Source organism: Penicillium griseofulvum (genome assembly GCF_001561935.1).
Source record: "Penicillium griseofulvum strain PG3 chromosome Unknown contig_77, whole genome shotgun sequence".
Classification (NCBI taxonomy): domain Eukaryota; kingdom Fungi; phylum Ascomycota; class Eurotiomycetes; order Eurotiales; family Aspergillaceae; genus Penicillium; species Penicillium griseofulvum.
This window is the reverse complement of record NW_024467426.1, coordinates 632638-657146: the sequence shown is the minus strand read 5'-3', so window position 1 is coordinate 657146 and position 24509 is coordinate 632638. Positions and strand designations below refer to the sequence as shown.

Here is a 24509-nt window from a genome sequence, read left to right as displayed (position 1 = left end):
ACCGCTGCACAAGGCGGTCAGCAACATGTCGACAACTTTCAGCTCGTCGTCTTTTCCTACAATTCTTCTTTCAAAATAAATTTCGGACATATTTACCTTAAATATTAAAAAAGCCATCGTTACACTACCAACTGAAATATGAACGACATGGATTCTTCGATGCCTCGGTCTTGATACTGGTTTCGCCCTATCCCCAAGGATACACTAATCACAGTAGAACTTCAGATGGATTCACACATGGATATGGAGATCCCGGTGATCGAAACCGACGAGTCGCTATTTGATGTTCTTCCCAAGCTGTTTAAGTGGGTCTTCCAAGGTTGCCTGTCTTCTTGAATAAGCAGAATTAACGAAGCCCCCTGTAGCTTCATTAGCATGGCCGTGGGTGAAATGGCTTACACGTTTGAACAAATGCTGTACGGGTCCCAAGGACACCGTCTTAGGCAGTTGGTCCACGCTTTAGCAGAGGACACGCATAATCCCTTCATCATTGTGGCATTGATGTAAGTTCACCGTATCGACGACCGGTCAGACTGGTTGGTTAACAAATTCAGGATTCTGAAATGGGATTTCACCACTGCCACTGAGGATGACTGGGGACTCAATGAGAGCCGTGGTGCAGCCTGTGAATTTGTTGCCTGGCAGTTCCTGTGCCATCTGAATCAGCGGGAGACAATTGACTTTCTATTAGAGGAGCTACCATCACCGCGACGCGGGTCGATAAATATCATTGAATCCGAGACAGGCGACCCTGGCGTAAATATCCAAAGTGATACAAGTCAGGAGGAAAGCGAGACTACTCCTCTACTGCCAAACTCTCCTTTTAATCGTCTTTTTGGCGGCAAGAGAGCCATAGAGGCTCAGTTACCTGGAACCTCACAAGATACACATCAACATGAGGAAGCCTATGCCCAACGATACTCCCAATTTTTCGGACTGAATGCGCTAGAGATAGCAACGATTGCCCATGCAAAGAGATTTCTGAGCCAGCGAGTTGTTCAAAGGGTGGTCGATGGTATTTGGAAGGGTGAAATCGTCTTCTGGGATTCTCTGACGGTCAACTCCACCAAGAAACCTCATATTTTCAACAGAAGGTTAGATACAATGAGCCACATTCTTGTAGACATACTGACCATTTTCTTTCATCAGAACGGCTGATCCATATTCACGCCTGAGAGTACCTCTGTACCGGAAAATCTTTGAAGCAGTTTTCTTCATGTCTTTCCTCTTTCTCTACTACGCAGTTCTGGTAGAGAGGAGGCAAGAAGCTGTTGGTATCTTTGAGGCAGTGATGTATGTGTGGATCGTCGCTTTTGCGTACGATGAATTGAGTGGAATCATTGATGCCGGAGTTGTGTTCTACCAAATGGGGTTCTGGAGTCTCTGGAACCTGAGCATAATCGGTGTTGGAATGGCATTCGTCATAACGAGTGAGTCACTCAGTGTTCTCAATCTGCCTTGCGGCTCATCTGCAGGTCATCTGTGTCAATGGTCCGACTAATAAGGCCGCCACAGGGGTCATTGGACTAGTGAAGGGCGACAACCCCATTATTGAGCTCTCATTTGATATTCTATCCCTTGAGGCTCTATTTCTTGTTCCGAGGCATGGTTATTCGTGGAATTAATCTCTGGAAGACAGGGCTGACACGGAATGAACAGGATCTGCTCACTTGTGAGCTTGAATTCATACTTCGGCAGTCTAGTAAGTGGATCCTGCATGTAACCTTCTAGAAAAGGACTGACTAGGAATAGATACCGGTATTAAAAGAGATGGTATAGTTTCCTAATCCTCGCTCAGATGGGACCCAAGGCTGATTCCAGAGTGTTTCAGACGAAGGCATTCTTCAGATTTTTCCCAGTGGTGGTAGTATTGTATATTGGTAAGTGTGGCTAAGCAGACCAGAGGTCCACGGGTAGATTTACTGAACCCCTGTTAGGATTTTTGACCACATTTACCATGCTTGCTCGTGACCGCTTGTCACTCAGTACAATGTCCCATTTATTAGTGAAAGTGTTCTTTGGGTATGATGAAAATAATCCCTGTGACCGCTCTTTTCCTAACTATATACAGATCGAGTGTTCTTGGATTAGTGGGTTTCATAAATCATTGACCTTTTGACCTTTTGGACGTTGTGCACTGACTGTGGCTGAATTGATTGGATATTAGGACACCGCGTCTGAAGTAAGTCAATGCACTAAGCGGCTGTTCTGCAGCTTCTCCAATCGCAATCCCGGAAGATTGACAAAATGGTTGGCTATCATGTTAAGTTAACTGACACGCTAGTTCTTTTAGATCTCCCCCATCTTCGGCTATGGCTTGATGTGAGTTTGGAGTTTTTAATTGTTACTGGCATGCGCTTTTGATCACGTTCTAAATATGCCGGCTTTTTTTCGGGGAATTATTTCCACGCAGTTTTTCTATATACTGACCATTTAATAGGCTTACTTTTGCCCTAATGACCAATACTCTCATTCTATCATCCTTAATTAGTTTGATGAGTATGAGTCTTGAAGGGGTAAGTAAATACAACATACTTCGGAAGTTATTAAACTAAACTAATTTCAATAGGTGATGCGCCATGCCCGAGAAGAATATCTTTTCCAGTAAGTTATACATCCCTGAAAAAGGTGGCACTGCCCCAATGGAAAATTCCAATTTAACAAACCAATCAGGTTGGCTATTTATGTCCTAGAAAGCAGCAATTCTCGACGACTAACATACTTCATGCCACCCCTGGTCAGTGGAATCTTTTTTTATTTTCTTCTGGAATATTTCCTGACTTTCCCGCAGAATCTTATTCCCCTCCTTTGTATCCGCCCCATGCGACTTTTTCTCTCTGCCGGAACTGTTCGCCGTGTACGCATTATCTTACTTCGAGCCACCCACCTCCCATTTGTGGCCTTGATATGGGCATACGAGTCTAAATGGGGTTCAAAAAACAATCTTCCAATGTCCACACGCCAAGGTACTTCTGGAAACCCTACCAGAAGTCAGGACCCACACTCAGTAGTTGAAACAAATCGGCTACAAGGAAAATCACCCAGTGTGGATCAACAAGCCGCGCGTGAGCTAGACATGGGGCGTGTCGGGCAAGTACCGCAGCTTGCGGACCTGATCGACACCATAGAACGACTACGAACCCAAGTGGAGGCAATGTCGCAGTGAGAGAATACTAATCTTTTTGTCTTGAATCCAAAATGGCGCGGTAGTTTTTTTTTTTTTTTTTTTTTTTCTCCTATTTTCTTTTCTTTTTGGGCTTCCCCCACCCCTTTCTCTCCCCCCTGTCCCTGGCGTTTCAAGAGTTCTCCTTTGCATGTACATGATCCATATGGGGGGAAAGCAAGTCAATAGAGTGAATTCAAATATCTTATACAGTTTGTCCGGATCTGTGGAGTCGATGTGGAGTTTATCACTTATGGTATACATGAAGCCAAAGGGAACGGTTCGGAAGGGCCCGCATACGGCTGAGGTCACGATAATTAGTGTTCAAAATCAACTTCAATATCTAGAATTTCGTCAGAAATACATCGTCTGAGCACGGGCTGTGCTCATGGCTCGATACCAATGCACCCTCGCCAAGCCGAGATCCAGAGACTCGGGCTCAGTTAATGATTCTGTATGGCTACTGCCTGCATGGGACACGTCTCGGTTGGGCAGACCAGGCCCAACGGTGGTTGAAATGGATAGTTAGCGTTTTCCAGACAAACCCAACAGCCGCTATGCATCGTCATATCCTGTACAAACCAGTTAAGTGCTTATAGGGTATTATGATCTCTAAAAAGTGCCCGAGACTAGGCTGTAAATGCAATGATTTGCCCTAAATGTCTATGATAATACCTATATCTTGATCTTTCCGGAGCTAATTGTCATGACCTAGACTTAACCCGGCCCTTAATGCCCCCCCACCCGATTTTCTCTTCCACCGCAATTACAGACCCTTTCCTCTGCAAATCTGCCTTGTCTATTACGGCGTCAAGTCGTTCAATCTTCAGCATTTGTCGGTGTCGATGCGGCGCAAGTTCTTCTCCAATGAATTCATACCCTATCCACAACCCTCCTCTCAGCCACAGATGTATGCTGCCGTCAATCACCAACAGCGAAGCTGTTGACTCAAAAGCCTTTACTATATATACTTGGTCTTGTCGCCCTTTATATTCACTCTGATATAGACTAGCCTTTGGTTGGTTTGATGGGAATACACTTCTTATTATACTTATTTTTCTTTTTCTTTGCATTTCTTTCCAATATGAATCCAACCCAGGATTTGGTCTATCGCTCAATCACTTCCCCGCGAAGGGAACATAGACGCTCCCGCGAAACATCGACATACTCGTCTCCCGTCTCTACCTCATCCCAAGGAGGGGTTTCTCCTATTGGTCTGGGGATATCCCGCTGCGAAATCGAGAATGCATTCGGTCAACTGAGGGTCTACCCTCCCACGCCTACACTTCCATCACAACTGGTCCATGGAGCGCCTACTCCCACCTTCGCATTATCCTATGACGACTATTCCAACGGAACATGTTACCCACCAGTTTACAATGGACTCAACAATAGTGCTTCGGAGACTTCACTAGGGTTCTACAGCCCGACGACGATGAGCGCCTCGCCCAGTTACAACTCTGCTATGGAGATTGTCCCTAGTCAGAATGCCTTTCCAAGCCAAATGACCGATATGTGGATGAACACACCTTGCTCAGTACCAACAACCCCATCAAATGTTCCTCCGGGCACTGTAGCGAACGAACCCGCAGGACACTGGAACCAGAGTGTGTTTCCGGGGGGTTCTATCCCCTCCACGATGCCCCTATTTCCAGCCAACAATGTTTCCTACTTTGAGGCGATGGGGGAGGAGATTGAATACGACAGATCCCGACAGAGCATCAACACTGGACAAGTCATGACTCAACGGCAAGTATACGCTGAAGGGACTGCCGATGGTACCACCATCTCGAGCAACAGAGACCGTGGCTCATCACATGACAGGCTAGTATCTGCCAGTGGCCTGGAATGCCCGATTTGTGGTGCCAAATTCACCCGACGCTCCAACTGTAAGGAGCACCAAAAGATGCACAACCCTGAATGGAAGAATAACCATCCATGCAATGAGTGCCACAAGACTTTTGGGCGAAGCTCAGATCTCAAAAGACACATGAGCACTGTGAGTAAGAAGAGCAGAACCAACCAAGAACAGACACTGAGACTCCTCTAGGTTCATCTCGGGATTCGAAGGTACTGCTGTGACCGTTGCGACCGGCGTTTCAGTCGCCAGGATAGTCTTGCCCGGTATGGTCCCAGAATATTCTCGTTGAATGTGTACTTGTGTGCTGATATGATCCCTAGACATGATTGCGTAGACAGGCACCACCGCAATGCTAGGAAGTTTATCAGCCACGATTCATCTTCCCTTGTGCCCAGTCCACGCCAACGATCCTCGGACCGCCGCTCAGCTAGCGAATACTAGGGGCTGGTCCCATGTCTGCATGCCTGCATGTCTGCATGACTAAATGAATATTGGGGGGAAACATTGTTCAAATTCGCTATGAGTTTTACAAGTTGCGTTGTTTTGCCGTTATGGGATCTGCTGGTCGGAGCCACTTTGAACTTGCTTTTGCTTTTTTGCTTTTTTTGCCTTTTTTTTTGCTTTTGGCTTGTTGATTTTGCTTTTGTTTACTGGGCTACAGATGCGATTCCTAGGATTCATATATCCCAGCCCTATCTCCTTGGCATTGTTTGGTTGTTATATGATGCATTTTGGTTGGAATACTGAATTTTTGTACTGGTGGTCTTTTTGTTTTTAGAAATTCATTTCGGAATAGGTCTTGATCTATTACCCCATACGGAATGGCCCACTTCAAATGTGATATCATTTGCATAGAAGCTGGCGCGCGGGTAAAAGGAGTACAACATATATTACGGAGTACTAACACCCAATATCACCGCACTTAAGATCTACATGAATAATCTAAGGGCGTGGAAATTGTACCTTATTTCCACGAGGGTTCTCGACTCTCTTGCCGCGCTCCACTTCACGAATCACACGCTAAAATTAAAGGGGATCTTCAACAGTCCAAGAAAAACAACTTTAACTCTGGAGGTACGTATTGCTCTCTTTTCTAATGCAAATCATAAATAAAAAAAATAAAAAACTGTTCAAAGGTTCAATGGTGAGATATCAGGGTATGTCTCACTTCCCCAGCCATGACCTCTTCCTGCAATCTATTAATCCTTGCTCGTCACACGCTATCACAGAAAAATATAGTGGGAATCCCCGTTCTTCAATATCCTTTTCATCCGTTACGGAGTATATTAAAAGCTCTTCAATTTTCCCCCCGCTATCTCCACTTGAAGCTAGTCATCTCAAGTGGAGACAAAACGACACTCAGCCATTTGGAAGTGTTCGGTGCAGCCGCGGAGACATCGCGTCTGTTCGCCTATCTGGAAAATGGGTCCATAAACTATACAATAATATATGTTCAGGTCCTCCGTATGGGCCGATTCAATTGCCCCTGAGATTTTTGAGCGGGTCCCAAAAGTCCAGTGCACTTAGCTATCCAGTTTCCTCACCCGAAAGTGTTAGTCCAAAAAAAAAAGTGCACTACGTATACGTATACGGAGTAGCCGATGGAAGACCTGGACCGTCACATTTCTATTTCCAGTTTGCAGATCTCCATGATTTTCAAGGAGCTATGGCCCGAAGCTAAAAGAAAGAAAAAAAAGTCAAAAAAGAACCTTTAGGGCTCGATAATATTACCTAAAAAGGGAGAACGCCGATCTCTATACTCCGTCCTCCGTCCTCCGTATCCGCAATGAACTAGGGGCAAAAAGGAACAAAGAAATCCTTGTCCCACTGTCTCATTGTGTGATGGGGTCTAATTTCAAAAGGGCTATCACAATTCTACTCGCTCTGATGGGGGAATGTGCCCAGCTCGCCACTAGTACCAGCGCCACTAATACTACGGAGTACTGCCAACGGTTTTGCAGCACACGGGTGCCTAGCCTGACCTATCGATTTTTTCGTATAATCCTACCTAGATTAGCATCTACCCCTGAGTTTAGGGGTGAGAAAATCATTGGTACCGGTGCGAAGTCCTCCGTGTTGCTTTCATCTCTGATTGATCTACGGAGTAGAGCGATACATATGCAGGGACCATCCTCAGTCAGACCGGTAAACATCATCGGAATTCTACTCCGTACAATATACTCCGTATGGGGTTGAATTACCGGCTTTTGTATCAGAATCCTGAGAGAACTGGATATCCGATTGGATGATCTTATGCTACGGATAGGGTATCGCCCATCACGGGAGCTACCATGACTCATCATACTCAATAACCTCCAGGGCTACAGCCCTTTCGGACACTGGAATTGTTAGTCCTATACGAAGTACAGACCACATGAGGCTATATAAGGGTTTTGTTATAAGGAAATTACATCTGATGCTCCTTGGAAAAACAATCGGAAGAAAAGAATTGCTCAAGGTCAAGTTCATCGCTGAACTAGCCCTCGTATATTGTAGACTAACAATCTTCATATATAAATTAATATATCTCAAGACTTCTAGACTTTGTCTCAATCAATTGGGGTCATTCCTGGAAAATCCGAGGAGCCATCTTCTGTTTGCTCTACCTGAGCCTCGGTCATATTATACCATATTAGTAGAATACATGTACACTCCCAAGGTACTCACACTACTCGGAATTGAACACCAACTGATAATCAAGATAACAGACGGTGATAAGCCTTGCGGTATTCCGGCACATGAACTTGCTTCCATTTAACAAAAGGCAGTTAGGCTCGGAAAATGTAGGTTTTTTATTCATACTTCCAATTAACAGGAAACGCTCTTCATTGTCTTCAAAGCATTTCTCATGGGTCCAGCTGACTTGCCAGTGAAGTTCGTCATATACATCGGTCATGGTATGAGGTGTTCCAAAAACCCTAAATTTTCATACTTCAAATGTATGTATGAATTTAAACGTTTTTCTTTATCCGCTTTTTTTCTTCTATTAGAGCGAAAGAGGAAGAGAGAACGGAGAAGGAGCGAGTTTCTATGTCCCTAGGGCAGAGCCCCCAGGGACCTCGGGATACAGCTCAGCCTGGAAGTACTACAGATGAAGCTTCACCAGAACAATAATAGTCGCAAATAGATTGAATAATCTAATTTTAGATTGCGATAGTAGAAAAGACATTATATTGAAGATAATATGGCTATGTCATTCTACAATATCTTCTTTCATCCATCTTGGAAAACCTCACGCAGTCACTGCCACTTCCAATGGAGCTTTGAGTGCATCTTCCCGAGGAAGCTGTCCAGCCAAAATTAACTTAAGTCTCTCAACCAAAGCAGCTCTCTCTTTAATCCAGATCTCAGTATGGCCCTCAATCAAAGACAAGCCACGCTCAGCTCTTCCCGTATTGACCCATCCGATCAATTCGTCGACATAGGGTTTCTCTTGATCCTTGAGTGAATGGAAGCTCCGTCCAAGACCCTTTTCTTCAACTCGATCCTCATATTTCGCCCGGAGAGTCGCAGGAGATGGAAGCTGCGCAACTCCAGACAGAAAAGCTGCCACCGCGATCGCTTGGAACTCGAATAAAGAGAATGTCGCAGTGTAAAAAGGAATTCCGACAAATGCGAGCGTTGGATCTGGGATGTAGAAAATGTCTTGATGCAAGTTATGAATTTGAGTGCCATCCGTGACAAGCACCTTATCACTTGCTTCAGCGGCAGACACACCGTAGTCGTTATAATCTTCGAGGAATGGAAGCGCCATTTGGTACCCTGTACAAAGGATAATTGTATCTATATCGCGCAAAGACTCCCCGGATTTGAGATGTACGGTTAAGGGCAAGGGCCCAATGTTTGGGGATGTAGTTGATGTAGAAGGTTCGAATACTTCGACCTCTGCGATTCTAGAGGCGTTTGCTGGAAGTGCACTCGCGGGGAGATCAAAGGCGCCATTTCTAGTGCTTTGATAGACATGGTTTGCGGTTCCACTGATTTCCTTGGCTATATCGAGAGCAGAGACACCTCCACCGAGTAATAGTACATTCTGTAGTTCAATCAGTAAACTCTCGCTCAATAGAACAATAGAACATGTTTACTCCTACCTTTCCTTCAAATCCTTCCGACCTTCGGAAAGACTTTGAATGGAAGATCCTCTCCGGCCATCGAGTTTTTGCTTCAGGTAGGCCTTGTATATTTGGAATGAGAGGCGTGTGGTAATGACCCGAGGCAACAATGACCGAGTCAAATGTCTGTAAACCGGTTAAAACCAACTTCCTAAGATGAAAACAACAGATATTAGAGATGAGAACTTACTGCAGATTCATTCTTCTCGACGGGATCTTGACCGTTGCTCAGAGTGCTCCAATGAACTGTCCATGTTGGCCCGTCCTTATAAACACGGGTAACTCGGGCGCCATACTTAGTTATATCATCAACACCAGCCTTGGTTGATGTATCTTGAATATATTCCTTAAGCACATGATGCTTCACAAAATGAGGAGTTCCTTCTGGCCATGCATTAAGTGTCGTCTGTAGTAGGGGAGTCGAGACATTATTGGTGAGACTTTCATAACAAGGCCTTGGGAATAGTGAGCATGACTATGATATGATAAAAATTATTGAAACTTACCCTGGAGGTGCATGAAGTAGGATCTTTCTTTCGTTTTCTTCCCTCTCATCCTTCACATATTCCTCTGAAGTAGACGGTCTCGGTGATGGGTACTGGGCTTCAATTGGAGTACGCTTATCATAAAGCCTATAATGTTTTAGCCCATTATTCCAAATAAAAAATAGACGAAACATCTTACCAAACACCACCAGCTGCATCATTTCTCTCAAACACTGTCACCTGGATTCCAGCAGCCAAAAGGTGGCCAGCAGTGACCACCCCACTGATGCCAGCTCCAATAACTGCGACTCGAACAGTCTCACTCATGGTGACTCTCACGCAAGTATGAAAAAAGGAAATGATTTATCTATCCGCCTCTGCGTGGATTGTTTCCAAACTTATGGGTCCTCCAAACGACAATATGAGGTGATATTTCGCGATTTCAAATCCCAAAATTGCTTACCGGAACAAACGGCATTGGAGACTTCAATAGTGAAGATGCTCGTGATTCTCATCATGGATTGTGACATTCCCCGCTCGGCAGTGGAAGACATGGTATGGATTGGACATTAAATTTACGTTGAAAGAGGGGTAATTAGTATGAAAATGGCCAGATACAGCCAAAGATGACATTCGTGGATCATAAAAGGCGTAATGGCTGATTACGATGATGTGCTTGTAGGACCTTCGAAATATTGAGCCAAACCGAAGTACCTAGATATACCGCCTTTTTATATTCTGCCAGTTCTGCCAGTCTAAAACTCGAATATAGTTAGCTTTTATACATGTAGGGCTATGTGGCTGGTAGTCAAAGGGTATATATAGAAAAGCCGCTTGCACAAATTTAACCTTTCCTACCCTTTTCCGCCGTCGACATATCTAAGCATAACGTTATCTGAGAATACTACCGGAAAGACCACTGAAAACATCCATGTATTCTTGCGGCAGTATATCTATTTTAAACGTAGGCGGTACTTATGTCAGTATAGCTAAATGGAAGGCGGTATAAAGGGCGGTATATCTGGCTACATAGATGTGGTCCAATATTTCGGAGGTCCCACTGTATAACGTGGGTCAATACCTAGATGAGGAAATCGAGATTGCTAAGATAAGTATATATTACAAGCCTTCCGGTTTGATATTAGAACTGATATAAAATTCCAAATATTATCTATCATGGCTCCCGCTCCAATTGATCCACGCATCGTCGACGTTGCAGTGCCCAAGAAGGACACTCTTGGTCTTCCCGGGCCTGCGCGAGAACGCTTAGAAAAGGCTGGGGTTGATCTCAGTGACGGCTACCCATACCGGCCATCACGTCCTCTATATATTGACGACGTTTATAATGTGCGAAACTATGATCGCGTACATGTAGATCCCGGCAGCCGAGCCGATCCTGAGAAGAAAGCACTTCTATCCGCAGCCAAAGAAGTGATCCCGTTGACTAGGCACATCGGAACTGAAATCGTCGGGCTGCAACTAAAGGATTTGACAGACCAGCAGAAAGATGAGCTAGGCTTATTGATTGCCGAACGAAGCGTTGTCTTCTTCCGTGATCAGGAAATTACCCCTCAGCAACAGAAAAAACTGGGAGAGTGGTTTGGGGAGGTTGAGATTCATGTATGTTTTGTCCAGTTCAGTGAAACCATGTGTCAATCACTAACTCTGTTTCTCTTTTTTAGCCTCAAGTGCCTCATGTTCCTGGCGTTCCCGGTGTGAGTGTGATGTGGCCAGCATTGCAGGAAACAGAGAGACCAGCGAGTTTCCGTCGACCGGGAGGAGCATCTCGGTGGCATAGCGATCTCGTCCATGAGAGACAGCCCGCCGGAGTGACCCATCTCCACAACGACACTGTACCGACAGTCGGAGGCGATACCCTCTGGGCTAGTGGATACGCGGCATACGAGAAGCTGTCGCCGTTATTCCGCAAGCTAATCGACGGAAGAACTGCCATCTACCGCTCAGCTCACCCATACCTCGACCGTAAGAACCCAGAAGCAGGACCTAAATATGTGGAGCGTGAGCACCCTATTGTCCGTGTTCATCCAGCTACAGGCTGGAAGGCACTGTGGGTGAACCGGGCAATGACAGACCGAATCGTTGGGCTTGACAAGGCTGAAAGTGATGTGATTCTGGGATACCTATACGACGTTTACGAGAAGAACCCTGATATTCAGGTTCGGTTTAAGTGGAGTCCACGCACGAGTGCATTGTGGGATAACCGGTTGGTGTCAATACCCTGGGGAACTTCTTGAATTTGAGGCTTATTCTTCAATAGCATCACGATCCATAACGCAAGCTGGGATTATGAGGGATCCCAGCCTAGGCATGGTACACGGGTGACTTCGCTCGCTGAGAAGCCTGTGTTTGATCCGACTGCACCAACTCGGCGGGAGAAGTTGGGTCTTTTGGGACCAGAAGAAGTCGCAGAATTGGAAAAGCTGGCTGGTCTCCTTGAACTAAAATGATCGAGGTGCTAATCTTGATCACCATGACGGCCAATGTTGTGCGGCTTCTGACATTCAGATACTGATAGGGCAGCCTTGAATGCAATTTTCAATTATTATATAGCCAATTTTCATAAATGCGTAAGCCATCCATGGATGTGTATGGATGTAATCTCTGGTGTGTCAGCTGAATGTTGGGTGCCACCTGATTTCCCCTGAGGCAAGGGGGGATCGGGCAAATTTTGCCGATCATTGCCGCCTTGGACCCAACGCATTTCATCTGACATCTGACTTCTCTTCGTTAGGATTCATTACTTCTCTTTCAACTTCACTTTGCAGCCAAAATGAGCGCAACCGAGACAATCACAAGTCCGCCTGAGATTACGGCGGACAATGTCGCCACTCTCTTCCCCGAGGTCGATACATCGCTTGCCCGTGAAATCCTCCCCACAAGCCAAACAAACACTGGGCGCGGCAGCGAACTCGAGGGCTACGATGAGGAGCAGGTCCGTCTGATGGATGAAGTCTGCATCGTTTTGGATAACAACGATCGGCCGATTGGAAGTGCCAGCAAGAAGATCTGTACGTTTTGTACCCCAGAATCACCCACATATGTACAAAATGGCGGGGTAGTGGCATGCGAGATAAAACGCTGACAGTCGCATCTGTATAGGCCATTTGATGACCAACATCGACAAGGGTCTCCTTCACCGCGCCTTCTCTGTTTTCCTTTTCGATTCCAATAAGCGTCTTCTGCTCCAACAGCGCGCCACCGAGAAGATCACTTTCCCCGACATGTGGACCAACACCTGCTGCTCACACCCTCTTGGAATTCCTGGCGAGACTGGGGCTGAGCTAGACGCTGCCGTGATGGGCGTAAAGCGTGCTGCGCAGCGTAAGCTGGACCATGAACTGGGCATTAAGGCAGAGCAAGTACCCCTGGACAAATTTGAATTCTTCACGAGAATTCACTACAAGGCCCCCAGTGATGGAAAGTGGGGTGAACATGAAGGTATGTCGCATTAAGCTGGGCATATTTGATTTGTAGATGGAAACGCTGACATTCTGCTAGTGGACTATATCCTCTTCATCCAGGCCGATGTCGATCTGAAGCCCAGCCCCAACGAGGTCCGAGACACCACCTACGTCTCGGCTGATGAGCTGAAGGCAATGTTTGAGCAGCCAGGATTGAAATTTACCCCCTGGTTCAAGCTTATCTGCGACTCTATGCTGTTCGAGTGGTGGAGCCACCTAGGTACTCCGGCCCTTGATAAGTACAAGAACGAGCAGGAGATCCGTCGTATGTAAAAAGGCCCGATGCACAGTCTATCGCATATTTCGGTTTCATTTCGGTTTATGTTTCTTTTGTCATCTTTGCATTCTTCGGAGCAACCCCTCCTTTACGCGACTCATGGAAATATACCTCAGCACACGAGACGATTATCACGACATCACTTCAGATACTTCGCCCTTTCGGTTTACTTTTAGGAAATCATAAACAAATCAATGCTTGGTCCTGAAATTTTTCTTGGTTTTGGGGGGGGTATTCCCACGGTAGTCCCAATATGGCCTGGTCGAGACAAGTACATGAATGCAATGAATATAAGCAACTAAAGTGCCCGAAAATAATGCCAACGCCAACGCTAATAAAATCAATTGAAAAAATCGTACCCAGTGTGCCCATTACTGCGCTGGGTCAGTCGATAAAAACAGAATGCAACTGCCCAAAATCACCACTCCAACGACCGTAAAGACAACCTGCGTTTTCCAACCACTCTGCACCAAAGCCGCCTTGCGCGCGTACTTCTTGACCGTGCGTGAGTAATTCGCAAAACCATTAGCTAAACAGGTCAAACTCAGAACCCAGAAAATTATTCCGAGGGGTAAGGCCATGCGTTTCTCTAAGCCAGTGGGTTGATCACGGAAGTGGAAGGAGATGATGATGGCTAGTGACACGACAGCGAGGTATATGGAGAGACGGAGCCACGAAAGGAAAGTGCGCTCATTGGCGCAGTGGTCGCGGGCATCGGAAGAGGTATTTTCGAAGAGGAGTGCGCCGAAGTAAGGGCGCGAGAGGAAGATGTGCCCATGTTGGGACTCGATGTGTCTTCAAAAATGTCAACTAGGGCTGTCACTAGGCAGGAATGTGGGGGTAGGTCATGTGGCAAACCGCCATCATGGAGCATGCCAGTCTGGATTTGAAGTGCGGCTTTATGTAAGGGATAAAAGCCACTGGAACAACGTGTTTTGCCCGCCATTTCTACAAAGGACGGTGACTTACTCTTCCACGAGGACCGGCTTGGCATTTACCGGGTTGATCAAAGGGTTGAAGGGACCACGAACATCCCCAACTTGTGTCACCATTTGGGACATGATGAAAGGTTTGACACTCGAAGTTCGGTGATCCTTGAAATCTGGAGAAAACCTGGGGATAGCCCAAGGTCAAAGATCAGTCATGTGATAGTCTATACTGTTTTCGGAATGATGTCACAATGTCACGATCGTTTTATTGTTTTTTTATTTTGTATGATTTAAGATCGACGGCCCCGGCGTTCGTTCTTACAGTGTTGTACGTGGATAATCGCGGTCAGGTTCTTGTAGTCCGTATGTATGTATGCAGATCTATCATTGTATTTATGCGGGACATCACCTTCAGATATATATATATATATATATCGAAACGGTTGTTGAAAAATGTTTAACTTCGATATTGTATTGACATCATTCTATCAACATACCCTAACTATAATAACCAAAAAAAAAACAGTCATAAAATTGTAGAATGTATAACAAAAAGAGGACCAACAAAAAAAATACAAAAAAGAAATGCTCACACTCGGAATCGAACCGAGGATCTCATCATTACTAGTGATGCGCTTTACCGCTAAGCCATGCGAGCTAGTTGTTGTACGGTATTGGACCAGTGGGCTATATTAATCAAAACCAAAGGTAAACAGGCACTGCCGGGGCCGGATCGAGTTTCCTCCTGGATCTTAGCGGGGTCTACGGATAAAAGTGATTAGTGGTATTTCATCCACTCCAGAGCTGCATTGAGACATACTCCGTACATACTCCGTACCTAAATGTAAGACTCATAAATACTATGAATCATACTTGACTCATATCCCCCAACCAGAGTCTGTATTATCTACATAGTACATTATCTCATGGAAGTTTATTTCTGTAAATTACACGACACACCCCAATGCTTGAACCTAGTCCAGCCATACCCGTGGTATTACAAATACATCTCCGCATCCAGCCTTACGCCGTCTTTTTCTCTCTAAGCTTTCTGCCTTCTTGAATACCTCCAAAGCTCCAAGGATCTAGAGTCTCAACTCAAGATAGCCCAATCTGTTTTGCTGTAAATAATGCGGTGGCCGTAAAACACCCATAGCCTCATCTCACACATCTTATCATGGCCCGAAACATCCGCTCGGTGGATTCCGCCGAGCATCAAAGCTCATTTAGCCGGTCCTTCACATCCAGTTCGCCCATTGCGGCCTCGGCAATTGCACGAGATCTCGCAGACTATAGCGACGAGGATCAAACACCCACCGATGAAGCTTCTGATACTTCGACGGCTCGCCCGCCCGCCAGCTATACCAGCACCAATCCTCGCTCTCTAGCTGGCTCATATCGCCGCCCCGGTTACTTCACATCTGTCAGCCATGCGACTGTCGTTCCCTGGGTTGGGGAGCAGCAAGCACTATCTCAAAGCGAGCGCGAGCAAGTCATTGAAGAGGAACGGAACCTGCTTAGCGATAACCATGTTATCGCGCCAGAGCATGCGTATGGCAAGTCCCAAGGAGTGCAGCGTAAGATGAGTGGCTTGCTATCCGCTGCTATCGGCCAAGGACCCTCGTCTCGACGACCAAGCGCATCTTCTCGACGCTCTAGAAGCAGGGATCCCGAGACTGACGGGGCAAGCGAAATCACCGCTCTCCTCGGAGAAAGGTCTGCAGATGCAGAGGGCAGTGAGATGGACTTGGAAGATATCGACCGGAAATGGGGAGAAGCCGTCGCAGCCGGTTTGATTCAGACGACTTGGCAGCGCGAAGCAAAGGTCATTATCAAATACTCTTTGCCGCTCATGGTCACTTTCTTGCTGCAGTATTCCTTAACCGTGGCTAGTATCTTTACTATTGGCCATCTGGGAAAGGAAGAGCTCGGAGCTGTCAGTCTTGCGAGTATGACTGTGACAATTACCGGGAATGCGGTGTACTCGGGTCTGGCGACTAGTCTGGATACGCTTTGTGCGCAGGCCTATGGCTCTGGGAAGAGAAAGCTGGTGGGCCTGCAGATGCTGCGTATGGTATATTTCCTTTGGGTCATTACCATTCCAATCATGGCTCTCTGGTATTTCTCTGAGCATATCCTTATCAAGATTATACCAGAGAAGGAGGTCGCTCAGATGGCGGGTTTGTATTTGAAGATTGCTCTTTTGGGAACCCCAGGATTCGCCCTCTTCGAGAGTGGTAAGCGATATCTCCAGGCCCAGGGCGTGTTTTCTGCATCCCTGTACGTTCTCATTTTCTGTGCGCCGCTGAATGCTTTCATGAACTGGTTCTTCGTCTGGGTAAGTCCTCTCTAGTTCGTTGACGAGGATAATACTAACTTGGATACCAGAAACTCCAATGGGGATTCATTGGTGCTCCAATCGCCGTCGTAATCACTGAAAATCTCCTCCCCCTCGGCCTGTTCATCTATGTTTATTTCTTCGTGGGATCCGAGTGTTGGTGCGGATTTACCAAACGAGCATTCCAGAACTGGGGCCCAATGATTCGTCTCGCACTCCCAGGGCTGATCATGGTCGAGGCAGAGTGTCTGGCATTTGAAATTCTGACGTTGGCATCAAGCTATCTCGGCACGTCAGCACTCGCAGCGCAATCCATTCTCGCAACAATCGCCAGCATTACATGGCAGATTCCGTTCCCACTCTCTATTGCGGGTAGCACACGGATAGCAAATCTGATCGGTGCTACCTTGGTCGACGCCGCAAAGATATCGGCAAGAGTGAGTTTATGCGGAGCAGCCATCGTTGGCGTGTTCAACATGGTTCTTCTCTCATGTTTGCGTTCGTATATCCCCAGACTATTCAGCTCTGATACCGAAGTCGTCGAAATTGTAGCGCAGGTGCTTCCGCTCTGCGCAGCCTTCCAGCTCTTCGATGCTCTTGCGGCAAACTGCAATGGTATTCTCCGTGGTCTGGGTCGCCAGGAAGTGGGCGGCTACGTCCAACTCTTTTGTTACTATGCGATTGCCATGCCTCTAAGTATGGGAACGACGTTTGCTTTGGATTGGGGTGTCATGGGCTTGTGGACGGGAGTTGCCCTTGCCCTTGCCCTTGTTTCCCTCATCGAGGGCATCTTCATCAGTCGAGCGAATTGGAATCGCTCTGTCGACGAAGCTCTAGCGAGGAATGAGCAGACGAGTTGATTTTGTACATACGAGGAGAAGCATCTCGACATGACTTGTTATCCCCAGTCCATGACACGAAATGGTCAAATCGTTCGAACATATGTCTTTTGTATTCTCGTTCTGCATTAGCGGTGACCTCATGTGATTTTTGTTTCAGCCTCATTTTCAATCCGAGCCCAGTTGTCAATCCTATCTACATGTTTCTAAAATATACCAGATAGAGCCATTTAGACTGTATCAGATGTGATATAAAAAGGCAAATCATGATATCATTGGAGTCTGAATGCGACTTTTAACGAACAGCACAGATATGGCCACTCGCATCTCTCTAGTACTCTAGAATAGCCCATGTCTGCTCATCCATAGTGGAGAAGATCACACCACCACCGAGCAACTCCTCACCAGCCCTGGCCACTTCACTCGCAGGGATGTTCAGTTTAGAAGCGATGACCTGCAGGTGTAGGCCCGTATCTTCCTGAGGTTCAGTCTTGAGCAAGTGATAAATCTTCTTCGCAACAGGCGACATTGAAGCAAGAGCCTTGTTCTGTCCCGCACTGTAGTCATCCGCACCACCCATAACAGCATCGGCACCACCAGCAGCATTACCACCAGCAGTAGCAGCACCAGGAGGGCCGCGGGTGAAGAACAAATGCACAGCAGTAGCTTCAAGCAGATGAGTGTGCAGCTCATTGATATTGGACAAGGGCCGGACAGAATGAGCACCAATGTACCGCTTATTACCAAAAGATTTAATGGAGCCCAAGACCCGTGCGAAACCGTTGAGCACGAGCTCACTCTTCCCATCGCCGGGCGCTTTGCCTTCGTCAGTGTCCATGTTGTCCGCGGTGGTGGAGTCGACCCATTTCTTGACTTCGATCTCGCCCGTGCCGTCGTCAATTTTGTATGTTACGTTTGTGCTCTGGGAGCTGATGTTGCGTACTTGGCCCATGAAGAGGACATTGGCGACGTCGGCACCATCGATTTGGAACGGGGCTTCGGGGAAGGGCTGTGAGGCGTCGAGGATTTGCTTCACTGTCACGGGACGGAGGGTTTTGTTGTCCCGGTCACCAGTCTGCGTTGGATATTAGTTGGTGTTACTATAGAGAGAAGTCTGGGATCTTTGTGCATGCATACCTTGCCTCCGGACGGACTGCTCGACTCGCCCGGCATGAATCCTCCTCCGCCGCCAAATGAGTTGTAATTGCTGTCTAATGGTGTTGTTAGATCATCATGAGTATCATTAGGCTGTATTTGGGAGTAATATTTACCCATGGTGTGTGTTGTGTTGTGAAGTGGAAAAGTTAAAGTACCGTCTCTCCAACACCATTTTACTCAATTGGGAGCGTGTTGCACGCGTCGCGGGGATCGTGTTCTGCCTAGACAGACCGCCTTCTAAATTGGACCTATCTACTTTATACATACCTGCGTTCTCGACTTGGACCTTGATATAGCTATTTTTACCTTAAACTGTCAATTGTTCTCAAATTTCCCATCATTTCTATCTAGAGATGGTTTACTGTTTCAAGGCTTTTGAAACGATATGTCCAATGTGCCTTAACATAGCCGAGCTGCGCATCAAATGGCTGCTGGAGGTTTCGAATCATAATTTGCGTACATATAGGCTCTGCATCGTACAAATAGTACCTTTTCTCTCTAAATCTTTGAAACTTGAAATATGTAAATGTTTTTAGACAACGTTTTTTACAATCAGTCTCAAATTGTATAAATACTGTTTGTTTAGTTTGCATGCGGGAGATGGTTGATCCGGACTTGACCGCCTACGATTCTCTCAACTTTTTTTTTGCGACAGAAAGACGGCGAGATAAGTGTCTCGACTTTTCTTCGGGTGTCTGAAGTTTGAGCAGTTGAGGAATTTTTGCATGATATAATATTTAATTACTGCAAATTATTCTGTGTTTTCACAACCCCCCCGGCCATTGACGAGCCTAACGGTTTAAACGCTTATCACCTGCATTTCCATATCAGTCGAGGCTTCACAGCATACTACAACAATGCCTCGCCGTGCTGCCTCTCCCGCAGAGTCGGAGGTCGAGTTCGACATCACGAAATCCCTTTTTGAAAATGACAGCGATTCCGACGCCGGCCCAAAGCCCACTAAGAAGAAAAACCAGAAGCCCGATACCAACCAAGATCTTGACTTTCTAAACGAAGACGACGGCGATGCGGCTTTCATTGCGAACTCTCAGGCGTCTGCCAACCGAAAGGGCGCAAACCTCAAGGGCCGTACTGTGAAGAAGGGTGGTGGTTTCCAGGCAATGGGTCTCAGCATGACTCTGCTAAAAGCGATTGCCCGCAAAGGATTCTCCGTTCCTACCCCGATTCAGCGAAAGACTATTCCCGTGATCATGGATGACAAGGATGTGGTTGGTATGGCTCGTACTGGTTCCGGAAAGACTGCCTCGTTCGTTATTCCTATGATCGAGAAATTGAAGAGCCATAGCACTACGTTCGGTGCACGTGCTCTCATCATGTCCCCATCCCGTGAATTGGCTCTGCAAACCATGAAGGTCGTTAAGGAGATGGGCAAGGGAACGAATTTGACATCGGTGCTTCTTATTGGTGGTGACAGTCTGGAAGATCAGTTTGGCATGATGGCTAACAACCCCGATATCATCATTGCGACACCTGGTCGTTTCCTGCACTTGAAGGTTGAAATGGACATGGATCTCTCTAGCATCAAATATGTCGTCTTCGATGAAGCCGATAGACTGTTCGAAATGGGATTCGCCGCACAGTTGACCGAGATTTTGCACGGACTGCCCACCAACCGTCAGACCCTTCTCTTCTCTGCTACATTGCCCAAGTCACTTGTCGAATTTGCACGCGCTGGTCTCCAGGAGCCAAGTCTGATTCGTCTCGACACAGAAAATAAAGTTTCTCCTGATTTACAAAACGCGTTCTTTGCTGTCAAGTCATCAGACAAAGAAGGTGCCCTACTACACATTCTGCACGATATTATCAAGATGCCTACCGGTGAGACGCATATTGCCGGAAGACTACGCCAAGAGGCCGAGAACCCTACAAGGAAGCGCAAGAGATCGGATGTCCGTCTCCCTAGCGGCTTCAAGGAGTCGCCTACCGAGCACTCAACCATCGTGTTCGCTGCTACCAAGCACCATGTCGACTACCTCTATGCTCTTCTTGTTGAGGCAGGATTTGCTACCTCTTATGCCTACGGTTCCCTGGATCAGACTGCTCGTAACCACCATGTTCAAAACTTCCGATCCGGCATTTCAAATATCCTTGTCGTCACCGATGTGGCCGCCAGAGGTATTGATATTCCTGTTCTTGCCAACGTCATCAATTACGACTTCCCCTCACAACCTAAGATCTTCATTCATCGTGTCGGTCGTACTGCTCGTGCAGGCCAAAAGGGTTGGAGTTACAGTCTCGTTCGCGACAAAGATGCCCCGTATCTTCTGGATCTTCAGCTGTTCTTGGGACGCAGGCTGGTTCTCGGTCGTCAGTACGGCACTGATCTCAACTTTGCAGAGGATGTTGTCGTTGGAACGCTGCCGAGAGAGCCGGTCTCTCGTACTTGCGAATGGGTACAGAAGGTGCTCGACGATGATATAGATATTTACGGACAAAAGCAGGTGTCTCAAAAGGGAGAGAAGCTGTATCTCCGCACCCGTAATTCGGCATCTGCCGAGAGTGCGAAACGGTCGAAGGAGGTCGTTTCTTCTGATCATTGGGCCGAGATTCACCCCCTCTTCAACGATGCAACCAGCGAGAGGGAGGTTGAGCGGGAGAGTATGCTGGCCCGAATTGGTGGCTACCGCCCACATGAGACAATTTTCGAGGCGAACAACCGACGAGGCGGTAAAGTGGAGGCCAACGAGGCTGTTGACACCATTCGACGACTCCGCACTAGTGTGGAGAACAAGAGAAAGCGTGCGGATGCCAAAGCAGAGGCCGAGTTGCAATCGCTTGGATTGCCCACTGCTGGCGAGGATGGTGAAGAGGGGGACGAGGATGTCCCCGAACAAGTCGGCGAGAACATGTCAGAAGCATCCGAGGATGAACTCGAGGTCACTTTCTCTGCCTACAACTCCAAGTCTAAGCCAGGCGAGAAGAAGGACGCCGCGGCAGCATTCCAGAACCCCGATTATTTCATGGGCTACACACCTCAACACAATGACATGGCCGAAGACAAGGCTTACGGTGTTCACTCTGGTACCAACTCGAACTTTGCCAGCGACTCTCGCAACGCGACGATGGACCTCAATGGCGACGAAGGCAAGCGCGGTTTCGGTGAAGCGCGTTCCGTCATGCGTTGGGACAAGCGACACAAGAAGTACGTTGCCCGCCAGAATGACGAGGACGGTTCTAAGGGTAGCCGACTTGTGCGGGGTGAGAGTGGTGCCAAGATCGCGGCCAGTTTCCGCAGCGGTCGCTTCCAAGCCTGGAAGAAGGGCAAGCGCGTGGATCGGATGCCTCGTGTTGGCGAGGCCGAGACGCCTGCTGTGAACAAGATCGACTCCCGTATGGCCAGTGGTCGATTCCGACACAACCAGGACCGGGCGCCTAAGCGTGCGGATCCTCTGCGTCATGACTACGACAAGATGAAGAAGAAAAACGAGGCGGCGCGCGAACGCCAGCACAGCAAGTTGGGCGGTGCGGCATATGGTGGAAAGAGCGAACTTCGGTCTACGGAGGATATTCGCAAGGCACGGAAACAGGTGCAACAGCGTCGCGAGAAGAATGCTCGGCCGTCGAAGAGACGTTGAAAAAAAAGTTTGTAGAATAATAGATGTCTATATTGCAGAGATACCACAATTTGTTGGAGATTTTTTTTACAATGTATGGAGTACGTACGGAGAGTATGAATCTAAGATTTAGGAACTGCCTAGCTCACCACATGGGAAGAAGTTGTGTAGCCTAGACTCGATCTTATACGAAGACATGTTGGAAATTTGACTAACTCAAGATTGAAACTTGGCCATGCAGGCCATCACGTTTAAACCGTAGATCAACCTGGGTGATGAAGATGTGATATCAGCCCAATCACGCTCTAGAGGTCTCGGACCCCTTCTAATCATTATTAGAGGAAGTGAAATATTGAAAGGGTTTAGAATGTATAAGTGAAGGGTCTGAAGATATAGATAGGGAGTATAAGGAGTATAAGGAGTATAAGGAGTATAAGGAGTATAAGGAGTATAAGGAGTATAAGGAGTATAAGGAGTATAAGGAGTGTAGGGAGTATAAGGAGCATAGACATTGTCAATTAACCGTTGAGACTAGGAGAATTCCCAGGGATAAGTCCCGAATAATCTCCGTATACTATTGAAATATAAAAAAAAGCCCCGATCTGAAATTAAAATCAATAGTACAAATTAAGTGGCTTTTTAGCGGCTAGAACGCTATACCCGGAGAGGTAGGAGTTATATAAATTGGATCAAATGGGATCCAAGTGGTTCAAATTGGGTATAAAATATATATTGAAATACAAATCATAAATAAATATGATGATTGGTTAATAGATTGAGAAAACAACCAACCAGCGTATGATATTCGACAGACTATTTGATCCTGCATGAACGGGGTGACAGACCCCTTGCTGCTCCGCGTGCCGCATGTTCCACACCCCTTTTTCCTTAGTCGGATGAGTTTATATGAAGGTAAAGTTATATATATATTTATATATATTTATGTATATTATATGTACTCCGTAGGGAGAATCAAAGTAGAATAGAGAAATTAGGTTATATTCTTTAAAAAGAACTGGGATCCTGCAGTTAAGCCAGGGATGATCGTCAGCAATGCACCGCATAGGCAAATGGCAATGTGATCGTCCCAGGCGCCAGAACAGCTGCAGCCACATCTTTGGGGAGTCCCCGGAAAATAAAGTAGACCCCGAAGGATTCCCTGGGATTTTCAGCCTTTTTACCCTATGAGAGATCCTTATCATTTTCGTATCTTCAGATAACCTTGGAACTATACAAAGGCCCGATTTCAAGGCATATACAACAAAAGGAAATAAAAACCAGTGGGTATCACAGGCTAATTATTGCGAGACCTAGTATCACCGCAAACTATTTCCACAAAATACCAAACAGAAAAAAGGAGAAATAAAAAAGAAAGGAGACACGGTGCCTGCAGTTGTCCGACTTCCCATAACCCTTGTGAAACCTCTCTGCGGACTGTAACAGTAACCCCTAGACGGAGCATAAGAGGATACAATGATAGTGGGTCGGAGAATAAGGGGATTTATAAATGCTTAAAAGGGTTCAAGGGTTTAAAGGGAGCCGGGATTTTTTTTTTTTTTTTCTAAATCAAATTTGAATAAGTAAATTAAATAGAAATTAACTGTCTAAGCCTAAAGATCATTATTGGTCTGATTATTGTTATATTATTGTTATAATTCCTAAAAAAAAGGGTGACGCGGTTGTAACCCTAAAAACATCAAAATAATGAGGTTGCTATCTATACTACTTCGTACTTCGTACTCCATATATAAATCTTAGTATATTGAATCTAGATCATAATAATATTAGAGCAAAGTACGGAGTACATGTACTCCGTACACGCAATAGTCCACGCCGAGGTCAACTATTGGCAATGGCTGCGGGCGCCGACGTCGATCCGTCAATCTTCCCACCTTGCTTAGTCCTGATTGGTATACACTGCCCCTCTCCGGAAAAAAAAAAAGAAAAAAAAAAAAGAGAAAAGAAGTCTCCTTTCACTAGTGGAATTCAATCCCTTTCCTTTTTTTTAACTCTGGTGTCACTGACGATTTAAGTGATAGGGGAAGAGAGGGGGGAGAGGGGAGAGAGGGGAGAGAGAGGAGAGAGAGAGAGAGGGGGGGGGGGGGAAAGAGGCATTCTCTTGAATATCAAAATCTCAAAATATAAAAAAAAGGGAGTTAAAGGAGGGGCACCGTTAAACTCATAATTCTCCAATGATCTACCATGACGAAGATCAAGTCTATCAGTTTACTAGCGCCTGCATTGACCACTTTTGTATATCAAGTTTCCTAACTATCGAACGCCTTAGGAA

At 46.4% G+C, this 24509-nt stretch overlaps 9 protein-coding genes across 9 annotated transcripts; 6 read left to right on the top strand and 3 right to left on the bottom strand.

Annotated features, from left to right (window-relative positions):
* Positions 1–225: 225 nt before the first annotated feature.
* PGRI_081500 (uncharacterized protein) lies at positions 226–2608 on the top strand (the record flags this gene model as incomplete). The annotated part of the gene is made up of 10 exons (XM_040795864.1): positions 226–305; positions 366–503; positions 555–1094; positions 1150–1430; positions 2007–2022; positions 2072–2090; positions 2168–2182; positions 2294–2322; positions 2441–2516; positions 2570–2608. 10 exons carry the CDS (start codon positions 226–228, stop codon positions 2606–2608), a joined length of 1233 nt encoding a protein of 410 aa, XP_040651429.1.
* A 1639-nt stretch (positions 2609–4247) lies between these two features.
* PGRI_081490 (uncharacterized protein) lies at positions 4248–5213 on the top strand (the record flags this gene model as incomplete). Its single annotated transcript, XM_040795863.1, has 1 exon — positions 4248–5213. The coding sequence occupies one exon, from the start codon at positions 4248–4250 to the stop codon at positions 5211–5213; it is 966 nt and encodes a 321-aa protein (XP_040651428.1).
* A 3043-nt stretch (positions 5214–8256) lies between these two features.
* PGRI_081480 (putative FAD dependent oxidoreductase) lies at positions 8257–9948 on the bottom strand (the record flags this gene model as incomplete). The annotated part of the gene is made up of 5 exons (XM_040795862.1): positions 8257–9057; positions 9116–9262; positions 9327–9591; positions 9643–9768; positions 9821–9948. 5 exons carry the CDS (start codon positions 9946–9948, stop codon positions 8257–8259), a joined length of 1467 nt encoding a protein of 488 aa, XP_040651427.1.
* Positions 9949–10797: 849 nt separating this feature from the next.
* Positions 10798–12089, top strand: PGRI_081470 (TauD/TfdA dioxygenase family protein; the record flags this gene model as incomplete). Its single annotated transcript, XM_040795861.1, has 3 exons — positions 10798–11241; positions 11304–11845; positions 11900–12089. The coding sequence occupies 3 exons, from the start codon at positions 10798–10800 to the stop codon at positions 12087–12089; spliced, it is 1176 nt and encodes a 391-aa protein (XP_040651426.1).
* A 323-nt stretch (positions 12090–12412) lies between these two features.
* On the top strand, positions 12413–13376 carry idi1 (isopentenyl-diphosphate delta-isomerase IDI1; the record flags this gene model as incomplete). The annotated part of the gene is made up of 3 exons (XM_040795860.1): positions 12413–12650; positions 12742–13080; positions 13141–13376. The coding sequence occupies 3 exons, from the start codon at positions 12413–12415 to the stop codon at positions 13374–13376; spliced, it is 813 nt and encodes a 270-aa protein (XP_040651425.1).
* Positions 13377–13751: 375 nt separating this feature from the next.
* Positions 13752–14441, bottom strand: PGRI_081450 (DUF202 domain-containing protein; the record flags this gene model as incomplete). The annotated part of the gene is made up of 2 exons (XM_040795859.1): positions 13752–14175; positions 14350–14441. The coding sequence occupies 2 exons, from the start codon at positions 14439–14441 to the stop codon at positions 13752–13754; spliced, it is 516 nt and encodes a 171-aa protein (XP_040651424.1).
* Positions 14442–15486: 1045 nt separating this feature from the next.
* Positions 15487–17507, top strand: PGRI_081440 (MATE family efflux transporter; the record flags this gene model as incomplete). The annotated part of the gene is made up of 2 exons (XM_040795858.1): positions 15487–16647; positions 16698–17507. The coding sequence occupies 2 exons, from the start codon at positions 15487–15489 to the stop codon at positions 17505–17507; spliced, it is 1971 nt and encodes a 656-aa protein (XP_040651423.1).
* Positions 17508–17817: 310 nt separating this feature from the next.
* PGRI_081430 (uncharacterized protein) lies at positions 17818–18761 on the bottom strand (the record flags this gene model as incomplete). Its single annotated transcript, XM_040795857.1, has 3 exons — positions 17818–18561; positions 18624–18697; positions 18758–18761. The coding sequence occupies 3 exons, from the start codon at positions 18759–18761 to the stop codon at positions 17818–17820; spliced, it is 822 nt and encodes a 273-aa protein (XP_040651422.1).
* A 740-nt stretch (positions 18762–19501) lies between these two features.
* On the top strand, positions 19502–22240 carry PGRI_081420 (ATP-dependent RNA helicase DBP10; the record flags this gene model as incomplete). Its single annotated transcript, XM_040795856.1, has 1 exon — positions 19502–22240. One exon carries the CDS (start codon positions 19502–19504, stop codon positions 22238–22240), a length of 2739 nt encoding a protein of 912 aa, XP_040651421.1.
* Between the last annotated feature and the right edge of the window lie 2269 nt (positions 22241–24509).